The 12517-nt window shown below is 36.6% G+C and overlaps 1 protein-coding gene across 1 annotated transcript in view; it reads left to right on the top strand.

Annotated features, from left to right (window-relative positions):
* Positions 1–11965, top strand: part of FER (FER tyrosine kinase) — a 465098-nt gene extending 453133 nt beyond the window's left edge. Inside the window, exons 19-20 of the mRNA XM_032845246.1 lie at positions 10040–10162; positions 11313–11965. Coding sequence (XP_032701137.1) covers positions 10040–10162; positions 11313–11458 — 269 coding nt within the window. The 3' untranslated portion in view covers positions 11459–11965. The remainder of the gene's footprint in view (positions 1–10039; positions 10163–11312) is intronic.
* Positions 11966–12517: the final 552 nt, after the last annotated feature.

The following is a 12517-nucleotide window of genomic DNA, read 5'->3' as shown; positions in this document are numbered from 1 at the left end:
TCAATTTCCTTACTAGTAGACAAAAACCAACAAACAAAAGTCCAAGACCACATGATTTTACTGGTGAATTCTACCAAACATGGAGAAAGATGGGCATTAATTCTTCTTTATTTAAAAGTCTTCCAAAAAAATAGAAGAGGAGGAAATACTTCCAAAGTCATTTCACAAGGCCAGCATCACCCCGATATCAAAACCAGACAAGGAAACCACCAGAAATGAAAATTACAGGCCAATATCCATTATGAACATAGCTGCAAAATTCCTTAACAAAATTTTACCAAACTAAATTTAACAATACATTAAGAGGTTTTACACCATATTCAAGTGGGATTTATTCCAGGGGTTCAAGAATGTTTTAACCTTCACAAGTCAATCCATGAGATATGCCACATTAACAAAAGGAAAGATCAAAATTATCATCTCCATAGATGCAGAAAAAGCATTTGACAAAATTGAACATCGATTTATGATAAAATCTCAACAAACTGAGTACAGACAGAACATAACTGAGCATCATACAGGCCATATATGACACAAACCCACAGCTATCATCATACTCAACAGTTAAATAAGATAAAGAATAAGACAAGGTTTCCCACTTTAACTACTTTTATTCAACATAGTATTGGAAGTCATAGCTAGAGCAATTAGATAAGGATAAAATAAAAAGCATGCCAAGTGGAAAAGAAGAAGTAAAATTATCACTCTTTGCAGATGACATTATTATATATAGACACACTAAAGACTACCAATAAACTGTTAGAACAATTAATGAATTCAGTAAATTTGCAGTATACAAAAATCTGTTGCATTTCTATACATTAAAATGAACTATCAAAAAGAGAAATTAAGAAAACAGTCCCATTTACAACTGTATCAAAATAATAAAATACCTATGAATAAATTTAACTTAGAGGTGAAAGACTTGTACTCAGACACTGAAAGAAATTAATGAAAGGAAACGATGACAATACAGATACATGGAAAAATATTCCCTGACCCTGGATTAGGAGAATATTGTTAAATACCTATACTACCCAAAGCACTCAACAGATTGAATGTGTTTTTGGAAGAAATATAGCAAACAATTCTAAAATTTGTATGGAACCACAAAAGACTGTGAATAACCAAGGCAATCCTGAGAAAGAACAAAGTTGGAGGCATTGTGCTGCTGATGTCTAACTCTACTAAAAAGCTATAGTAATTGAAACAGTAGGGTATTAGCATAAAAACAGGTACACAGATCAATGAAACAGGAGAGCCCAGAAATAAACCAATGTGTATATTAGCAATCGATTTACAACCGAGGAGCCAAGAATATACAATAGGGTAGGGACAGTCTCTTCAATAAATGCTGCTATGAAAACTACAGTCACATGCAAAGGAATGAAACTGGACCACCATCTTATACCGTACACAAGAATTAACTCAAAATGGATTCAAGACTTTAATAGAAGACTCAAAACCACAAATTCCTAGAAGTAAACGTAGGCAGTAATTTCCTTGACTTGGTTTTTTGGAGATAATTTTTTGGGTCTGACACCAAAAGTAAAAGTTTTCTACTTTAACAAACTAGTCGGACTACATCAAGCTACAACTTTCTGCATAACAAAGGAAGTTATCAACAAAATGAAAAGGGAACCTACTAAATGGGAGAAAGTATTTGCAAATCATGTATCTGATGAAGGGTTAATAATATCCAAAATAATTCATACAGCTCAATATCAAAAAAATTCAATTAAGAAATAGACAAATTTGACTAGACAGTTTTCCAAAGAAGACATACAGATGGCCAGTAAGTACATGAAAAGATGCTCAACATCATTAACCATCAGGAAAATGCAAATCAAAACAACAATGACATACATGCCCCAGATGCCCTGTGGTACTGGATGAGGGGGGAAGCTATGGTTTAAGAAAGCAACTAGAATATAAAAGATCCAGCTCTAGAACTCTACCAAATAGCAGGGGAGCTGCTGGAACTCTCTCCAAATTAGAGGGGCTGGCAAGTGTCATGGTTTATATTCTCCTGTACCTTGAAAGCCAACCTACCTCTTCAGTAAACCCAGAACCCCTAGCCCACACCAACCCAAGGCAGCCCCACCCAGCACAGCACACACCAGGACATGACTGATCAGTGCTCATTACATGTCTAGCTGTTCTCGCCAAGGTGACACAGGTGCAACTCACCCTGAAAGACACCAGGCCCTTACCACTTTGGCTCCAGAAAACTTGCTAGAGCACTCCTGTTGCAGAGTGCTCTGGGACCCCAGCCCACACTTTGCAATGGCTCTAGCTACCCTGCCAGGATGCATCCTGAGTATAGCATCCCAGAACAGCCAGGTCCATGCGTCCCTCCATGTCAGCCACCCCACCAGGTGCTCTTTGCCTGCACTGAAACCCTAAGGACCCCTGGCTTGTACCTACTTTTGCCACAGCTTTCCTGCCAAGGTGACCTCTGCATGGAGAGCCCCAGGAACAACCCTAGCCCATGTTGACTTCAGCTTTAGCTCTCCTGCTAGGGCACCCTCTACTCACACTGTCCAGGATTGCTCTGGTCCATACCTACTTCTGTTCCAACCATCCCACCAGAGAGGCCCAGTATGGGAACCCCAGCCCATATCAGTCACAGCTCCAGCCAGCCAGCCAAAATTACCAGGCACAGATAATCTACACAGAGGATGACCATACACAAGACCTTTTTCTCAAGTTTAGGAGACATAGCAGTTTTGCTTCATTCATAGAAACAAACACAGAAAGATAAGCAAAATGAGACAGAGGAAGATGCTGTAAATGAAAGAACAAAACAAAACCTCAGAAAAAGAACTAAATAAAATGGAGATAATCTGTCTACTTGACAAATAGTTTAAAGTGATGCCATAAAGATGCCCCCCACACTGGAGAAGAATGGATGAACTTTGTGAGAAGTTCACTAAAAGATATAAAATGTAAAAAAAGAACTAATCAGAATTGAAGAATACAATAACCAAAATGAAAAGTACACTAGAGGCAATCAATATTAGATTTGAGGATGAAGAAGAACAGATCATCAACCTGGAAAACAGAGTAATAGAAAGCACTAAAGCAAGAAAGCAAAAAGTAAAAAGAATTTTTAAAATGAAGTTATGTTATGGGATCATAACCTTGATCTTAACATCAAGTGAATAAATACTCATATTATAGTGGTTCCAGAAGGAAAAGAGAAAGGAACAGAAAACCTATTTCAAGAAATAATGGCTGAAAACTTAGCTAACCCCAGGAAGGAAACAAACATCCAGGTTCAGGAAGCAAAGAGAGTTCCAAACAAGATAAACCCAAGGAGACCCACACCATGACACATGTAATTGAATTTTCAAAGATCAAAGATAAAAATGTTAAATCAGTAAAAGAAAAGCAGCTTGTAATATACAAGGGAAATCCTATAAAGCTACTGCCTTACTTTTCAGCAGAAATTTTGCAGGCCAAAAGAAAATGGCATCATGATATTCAAAGTGCTGAAAGGAAAAAACCTACCACCGAGAATATTCTACCCGGCAAGGTTATTATTCAGAATTAAAGAAGAAATAAAGAGTTTTCCAGACAAACAAAAGTTAAAGGACTTCATCACCACTAAACTGGTCTTACGAGAAACATTTCTTACAAGAAATGTTAAAGGGACTTCTTTAAGTGGAAAAGAAGACAACGTAATTTAGAAGAAAATTATGAAAGCAAAGGGCAATGTTCATATAAGACCAAACAGACTTTAAAATAAAGACTGTAGCAAGAGACAAAGGGCAATACATAATGTTAAAGGGATTAAGAGGATATAACAGTTATAAATATCTATACACCCAATACTGGAGTGCTTAACTACATAAAGCAAATATTAACAGACATAAAGGGAGATAATAATAAACTAATAAAATAATAGACTTTAACACCCAAATCACATCAACGGAGAGATCATCCAGGCAGAAAATCAATAAGGAAACAATGTCTTTGAAGGACACAACAGACCAGATGGACTTAACATATATATACAGAAGATTCCATTCAAAAACAGAATACACATTCTTTTCAAATGCACATGAAACATTCCCCAGATTAGATCACATTAGGCCACAAAATAGCTCTCAATAAATTTAAGACAACTGTTATCATATCATACATTGTTTCTAATCACAACAGTATCAATCTAGAAATCCATTACAGGAAGAAAACTGGAAAAAGCACAAACAGATGGATGCTGAACAGCATACCACCAACCAAGCAATGATTCAGAGAAGAAATCAAAGAGGAAATAAAGGGACGCTTGGGTGGCTCAGTTAAATGTCTGTCTTCAGCTCAGGTCATGATCCCAGGGTCCTGGGACAGAGTCCTGCATCAGGCTTCTTGCTCAGTGGGGAGCCCACTTCTCCCTCTGCCTGCTGCTCCCCTTGCTTGTGCTTGCTCTAATAATAAAATCTTAAAAAAATAAAAGAGAAAATAAAAACACAATGATTCAAAAATCTTTGAGATGCAGCAGAAGTAATTCTAAAAGGGAAATTCATAGCAATACAGGTTTTTCTCAAGAAACAAACCAACAAAAATCTGTAACAATCTAACCTTACACCTAAAGGAACTAGAAAAAGAAGAACATACAAAGCCCGGAGTTAGTAGAAGGAAGGAAATAATAAAGATCAAAGTAGAAATAAATGAAATAGAGACTTAAAAAAGCAATAGAAAAAAATCAGTGAAACCAAGATCTGGTTCTTTGAAAAGATCAACAAAATTGCTAAATCTTTAGCCAAACTCCTTAAGAAAAAAAAAAAAAGAGGACCCAAATACAGAAAACCAAAAATGAAAGAAAAGTAACAACCAAGGTGACAGAAATATAAAGGGTTATAAGAGGACTATTATGAAAAATTATATGCCAATGAATTGGACAACCTAGAAGAAATGGATAAATTCCTAGAAACATATCTTCTTCTAAAAATCAGGAACAAATAGAAAATCTGAACAAACCAATTGCTAATGACAAAATTGAATTGGTCACCAAAAAACTCCCAAAAAACAAAAGTCCAGAACCAGATGGATTCATGGGTGAATTTATTAAACATTTAAAGAAGAGTTAATACTTATCCTCCACAAACTACATGAAATAGAAGAGGAGAGAAAGCTTCCAAACACATCCTGTAAGGCCAGCCTTACCTTCATACCAAAACCATACCAAAGCAGTACAAAAAAAGAAAACTACAGGCCAATATCCCTGATGAACAAAGATGCAAAAACCCTCAACAAAATATTAGCAAACCACATTCAACATTACATCAAAAGGATCATCTACCACCATCAAGTAGGATTTATTAAGTGCAAGGATGGTTCAGTATTCACAAATCAAAGTGATACACCACATTAACAAAATAAAGGGTAAGAATCATATGATCATTTCAGTTAGATGCACAGAATGCATCTGACCAAATTCAACATCCATTTGTGATAAAAATAAGGTGGGTTTAGAGGGAACATACCTCAATATAGTAAATGCCCTATATGAAAAATCCACAACTAACATCATATTCAATGGTGAAAAACTGAGAGCTTTTCCTCTAAGATAAAGAATAAGACAAGAATGTCCATTTTCACTTTTATCCAACATAGTACTAGAAGTCGTAGCCATAGCAATGAGACAAAGTAAAAGACAAAAGCGTGTCCACGTTGGTAAGGAAGAAGTAAAACTATCACTATTTACAGATGACAGGTTACTCTAAGAAGAAAACCCAACAGCCTGTACCAGAAACCATTAGAATAAATAAATTTAGTAAAATTGCAGGATATAAATTAACATATAGAAATCTGTTGCATTTCTATACACTAACAACTAGCAGAAAGAGAATTTAAAAAAACAATTCCAATTATAGCTGCACTAAAAGAATAAAATACCTAGGAATAAACTTAACCAAGAAGGTGAAAGACCTGTATTCTGGAAACTGTAAAATGTTGATGGAAGAAATTGAAGAGGACAAAAGCAAATGGAAAGACATACCATGCTCATGGATTAGAAGAAGTAGTATTGTTAAAATGACTATACTAGCAAAAGCAACCTACAGATTCAATGCAATCCCTATCAAAATACCAATAGTATTTCTCAAAGAACTAGAACAAATAATCTTAAATTTGTATGACACCAATATTGAGAAAGAAGCACAAATCTAGAGGTATCACAATCCCAGGTCACCAGATGTACTACAAAGCTGTAGTAGTTATAACAGTATGATATTGGCATTAAAATAGACACATAGATCAATGGAAGAGAAAACAATCCAGAAATAAACTCATGCTTATGTGGTTACTTAATCTATGACAAAAGAGACAAGAGTATACATTGAGGAAAAAAAATCCTTTTAATAAATGGTGCTGGGATGGAGCTCCTGGCTGGCTCAGTCATAAGACTGTGTGACTCTTGATCTAGGGGTCATGAGTTTGATACCCACTTTGTGTATAGAGATTACTTAAATATCTTTTTAAATAATAATAAATGGTGCTTGGAGAACTAAACTGCTGCATCCGAAAGAATGAAACTGGGCTGCTTTCTTACACCATACACAAAAATAAACTCAAAATAAAGACCTAACTGTGAGACCTGAAACCATAAAACTCTTACAAGAAAACATAGGCAGTAGTATTTTTGATAAAACCTTAGCAGTATTTCTCTAGGTATATCTCCTCAGGCAAAGGAAACAAAAGCAAAAATGAACTATTAGGACTACACCAAAATAAAAAGCTTCTGCACAGCAAAGGAAACCATCAACAAAATAAAAAGGTAGCATACTGAATGGGAGAAGATATTTGCAAATGAGATATCTGATGAGGGGTTAATATCAAAATATATAAAGAACTTATACAACTCAACACCAAAAAAACACACAAATAATAATATTAAATAATGGGCAGAGGACCTGAACAGACATTTTTTTTTCCAAAGAAAACATACAGCTGGCCAACAGACATGAAAAGATGCTTAATATCACTAGTCATCAAGGAAATGCAATCAAAACCACAATGAAATATCACCTTACACCTCTAATAATGGCTCGAATAAAAAATAAATAACAAGTATTGGCAAGAATGTGGAGAAAAAGGAGCGCTTTGCACTGTTGGTAGGAATGTAAATTAGTATAGCCATTGTAGTAAACAATTTGGAGGTTCCTCAAGAAAAACATAAAAATATGATCCTACGATGTCTCTACTCTTTTATCAGAAGAAAATGAAGACATTCATTCAGAAAGATATATGCACTCCTGTTTATTGCACCCTTATTTAAAATAGCCAAAATATAGAAGCAACCTACGTGTCCATCAAGAGATGGATGAATAAAGAAGATATGGTTTGTATGTATACAATAGACCATTACTCAACTATAAAAAAGGATGAAATTTTGCCATTTGTGACAACACAGATGGGTCTAGAGTGAAATAAGTCAGAGACAAATTTCACTTACATATTTAATCTAAAAAACAAAACAAAAGCAGGAAAATATCCATAAACACAGAACAAACTGATGATTAACAGAGGGGAGATGGTTTGGGGGGAATAGGCAAAATGGATTAAAGGTAGTAAGAGGTACAGGCTTCTAGTTACAGAATAAGTCAAAGAGATGAAAGGTGAAGCATAGGGAATATAGTCAATGGTACTGTAATATCAGTGTATTAAAAAAAAAACTGAAATGAGATCACCTTACACCTGTTACAATGACTATAACCAAAAAAACAACAAATAACACGTTAGGATGTGAAAAAAGAGACTGTGTGCTGCTGGTGGAAGTACTTATAGTGCAGCCACTATGGAAAACTGTATGATGATTCCCCCCCAAAATAAAAATAGAACTACCATATGATCTAGTATTTCCACTTCTGGGTATTTATTTGAAGAAAAGGAAAACACTAACTTGAAGAGATATGTGCACCCGCCATGTTCATTGCAGCATTATTTGTGGTAGCTAGGACATGGAAACAAGTGCCCACTGACAGATAAAAGGATAAAGTAGGTGTGGTATACATATATAATGGAATAGTATTCAGTCATAAAAAATAGTATCTTGCCATTTGTGACAACATGGATGAACCTTGGGCTCATTATGCTACAGGAAATAAGTCAGAGAAAGATAAATACAATATGATTACACTTTCATGTAAAATCTTCAAATAAAAGAAAGAAAGAAAGAAACCAAGGTCATGGATACAGGGAGCAGATTGGTGGTTGCCAGAGGTAGGAGACGTGAATATGGGTGAAGGGGGGCAAAAGACACAAATTTCCTGTTGTGAAATTAATAAATCATGGGAATATAAAACACAGCATCGTGACTATAATACTACTGTATTGCACATTTTGAAGTGGCTAAGACAGTAGGTCTTTAAAGTTTTCCTCACAAGAAAAAAATTTTTGTAACTAAGTATGGTGATGGATGTCAATTAGTCCTACTGTATTGATCATTTTGCACTACATACAAATACTGAATCATTATGCTGTACCCCTGAAACTGATATAATATGTATCAATTATACCTCATTAAAATAAGCAGAGAAATTAAATTTTTTTTAATTAAATTATCCAGCAAAACCAGGTTTAAGGTCAAGGTTATAGAATTAGGTTATTAACTTTCACTTTTGGAGTGTGATCTTGGTTTATATGCAACATGCCTTTTTCTTGATCTCGACCCTGATATCATCTTACAAAAACAAAATTTGGCTCTGTACACCTTTCTTCAAGAATTAATCGTAACTTATAGTCATTGAATGACTTCCATGCAAAGTATTAAATTATTGGATGGCAAACATGAAAAGGGTTGATATGCAGACAAGAAAACTAATCTCGCCACCAAACAGCATAGTGAATTTCCGTAATTACTGTCTAGTAAGAAGCAAGCTAATTCACACAGCTGGAGGGAATAATCAGCAACTACACTCTAGACTCTGACGTCACAGCAGTTATCAAAGCGCAGGCACACTCTCATTCTCATTTTACTTTGTTCAAGAGAGAGAAAAAGCCATCTTACTTTAAAGTAACAAGATGTTTTTACCCGAGGGGTGTTTATAATCCTACAGTAGCAGAGTTGAGGTGGGGAGCTTTACAACGGGGATAGAAATGAAATCATTTAAGAACCGTTTTTACACCACTACAAATGGGGTTTAGTTATAATGGTATATGCTCTATATATAAAATTAAAATTAAAATATGTTATGAAAGTCTTTAAATTCTTTGCGTCTTAGAGGATGGAAAGGATTTTTCCATTTCCCTCCTTGGTTTCATATCCATCTCCAGAAGGTATCTTGTGTTTTTATGTCTGTGCTTCTCTTGAAGACTACCGGAAAAAAAAAAAAAAAAAAATCCAAAGAACTTAGCTCATGTAGATGTAGCTCAGTAAAACAGCTGCACCAAGATAGCTGGACAAAACGAGGCACCATGTAATTTAAAGAAGCTGTTCTTATCAGCCAGTTATGTTAATTCTACCGTATTCAAAATATACGCAGAAGAAAGTATATTTTCTATAAATGAAAGAATGGAGAAAAATTAGACCTTTAAGGATGTAGGAATATCTGTAAACAGTGACAAGTAAAAACTTGAAGACAAGAAACTTTCATTATTGCTTTAAGTTTGTTTGTAATTTTAACAGAAAGAAAATGATGGAGGCAGAACACAAAATTGCAGAAATCCAACTTATTTAATCTCCTAGGCATTGATGTGTACAAATTTGTATCTTTTTTTTTTTTAATATAAACCATCCATCTCATTTAGATACTACAGGGAAAGTAAGCTTGCATGCTGGCTGAATATTTGTTTTTTTGGTGGGGGAAAAGTCATTTTGAAAATTGCTTTTGTTAAACCAGCAGCCTGATGACTATTCATTTAATTGGTAATATTACTAGTCCTGGAAAGTAAAACTAGTGAAGAAATAAGATCACTAGTTATTGCATTCCACTGGTAAATTTAAATATGCTGACATGTAACTGTCAAAGGCATGTTTAACCAGAAATGGTCCCCTACTTACACACTTACCTGTTATGGTTTTGTTTCCCTCCAGGGAGATACAGTTCTGAGAGTGATGTGTGGAGCTTTGGCATCCTCCTCTGGGAGACATTCAGCTTGGGGGTCTGTCCATACCCTGGAATGACAAATCAACAAGCCCGGGAGCAAGTGGAAAGAGGTGAGCCAAAGACGGGGGTAGCAATGTTCGCATCCAGCTCTCAGGGACGGTGCTAGTGCTGTGTCTATGGATGTCCTAGCGGGAGGAGGGGACATGCCACTTTTGTGCTTTTGCCTCCCATGGACGGTGTGGCTCTTCTATGACAAAACCAACCACAGCAAAAGAAACTTTTAAAGACTCCAAGAGTTTAAAAACAGAGCTATAGGCTTTCCTTGCATTCCCCCTGCCTGGCATGACATCTGCAAGGTTGTGCCATGCACTATCTTCAAGCCAAAGAGAGTAGTGTTCCTCCAACTCCTATTTTTTATTCTATGCCAGATGAACACCACTAATAGTATTCTAAATTGAAATGTAGTTGGACTTCAGAGAGATGTTTTTGAAAATTGTCTTAACATTTCTGAAGAAACCATAAGCTGTTCCCAGATCAGAAACAGGAACAAGTCGGTGCTGGGGGCCGGCTGGCATGCTCTAGTGTGGTCTACAGCTCTCACCAGAGAGAATGCTTCTGACCCAGTAATGCCCTCACGGGAGGCCCCTCTCCAGGAGGCTGGCTGTCGAACCAGGTGCAGGAGGAAGACTCGCAGCCCCCTTCTTTCCTCTCACCGCCATCTTACTTCCTGTGTGAACATGCACAGGCACGTCCGTGCTGCCGAGCACACCACCGGACAGCTCTGAATTCACAATTCTTCGTGGGCTGTCAGGGAACAGAGCTCCTACTCATTTTTATTTCACTTTTAGCGTTTGTTAAAATCCTTATCTTCTCTTCATCTTCAAAAACCTGGGTTGTATTGATGATTTAAAAAAAAAAAAAATCTCTGCCCACAGCATCTAAAAGCAAATTCTAAAAGCAAAAGTAAATACTTAGAACTAAAATATGCATGTGTATGTGATTTATCTTACCTCAGCCTCTGACAAATAACCAAATGGAAAATAAGCTATTGAAGCTAGAAGGTAATTCGATGCCTCTGTAATACTGAATTCTACATCACTTGCAGAAAACAGAAGTCAGTTTGTCCTGAAATGGGTTTTGGGGGGTTTCTATTATACCTGCAACATAATGTACTAAGATTACACACTGCATAATGCCGTGTGTGAATATTCCTATCTTCTCTCCATTCTAAACTCTGTTCTGTTCTTCTTGGGTCTCTAGGATACCGAATGTCAGCCCCTCAGCACTGCCCAGAGGACATTTTCAAAATCATGACGAAGTGCTGGGATTATAAACCTGAAAACCGCCCCAAGTTCAGTGAACTTCAGAAAGAACTCACTGTCATCAAGAGGAAAATCACACAGTGATGGAACAGTGCAAACAGCTTCTAGGACCTGGTCCTCCAACAGAGTGACACTGTTCTCATTAACAATGAGTTTATACCGCATTACCTACAACAGTCTTCTAAGGTGATTTTTGTTATTAACTGTTTTTTTTAAGTATGTGCCACTGACAGAAAAAAAAAAAAGGCAAAGGCCAATGTATTCCAGAAACAGACACTCTTACCAAGGGCTTTATTAGCTCACCACAGCAATCCTGCCATTTCTGGCCATTGTAAATAGAAAAGCACAGCCTCTCAGTGGGAGGGAAGATCAGATCTTTTTCACACCAGGACCACTGATGTTTCTCAAAGGTTTTCTACTTCAGGCACAGTTCCCAGGCTGCTGTCCTGTGCCACAGACTGACTCCATGGGTGCTAGAGCAACACTGGTAATGCCATTGTCTGTAAGACACATTCCAACCAAAAGTGGCTTTTTGCTCTGCCAAGGCAAGATTCTGTTTGTCAATATCATTTTCTGTTGGGAGCTAATTGAACCTCTTAGGGTTTTTCTCTTCCTTCTTGCCAGAAAAAAGTACAGTGTGAGAAGCATCACACTCCTGTATTATTAGGAAGCTAGTTGTTTCCCTGCTCCTTGGTCTGGGCGTCGGACAGTAACGCATGGAATGTCCTCAAAGAGCACGCTCTTAGGGTTGCAACAGCAGCTCTTAAAAAGATGTTTTTGAGAGCTGTCCCAGAGGTGTTTTTGAGAGCTGTGTGTGTGGGAGAGGGGTCTGGAGAAAGGAACAGCTAGATAAAGAGGAGAATATAAAATCTGCTTTCTTTTTAGATTTTTTTTTACATACTCACAAACCTTTTATTTTATGGTCTGAATTCACAGGAAAAGTTCTAAGAAATGTTTTCAGAAGTTCATAGTTAAAGCCTAATGGCAGCAAAAAAAAAAAAAAAAAATTAGTGAAACTATAAAGCACACATCCACAGAAATAACAGCCTACTTTTGGTTAAGTTACTTTCACCTCAGAGGAGGCATCCTGGTATTTAATTCCCTTTATTTGTGTCGGTTTCCAGAGCCGAAAGAATTTCATGA

This window comes from Lontra canadensis, unplaced genomic scaffold (genome assembly GCF_010015895.1).
Source record: "Lontra canadensis isolate GAN:19392208 unplaced genomic scaffold, GSC_riverotter_1.0 scaffold4, whole genome shotgun sequence".
NCBI lineage: Eukaryota > Metazoa > Chordata > Mammalia > Carnivora > Mustelidae > Lontra > Lontra canadensis.
Note: the sequence above shows the minus strand (reverse complement) of the source record. Positions and strands in the feature narration are given on the sequence as shown.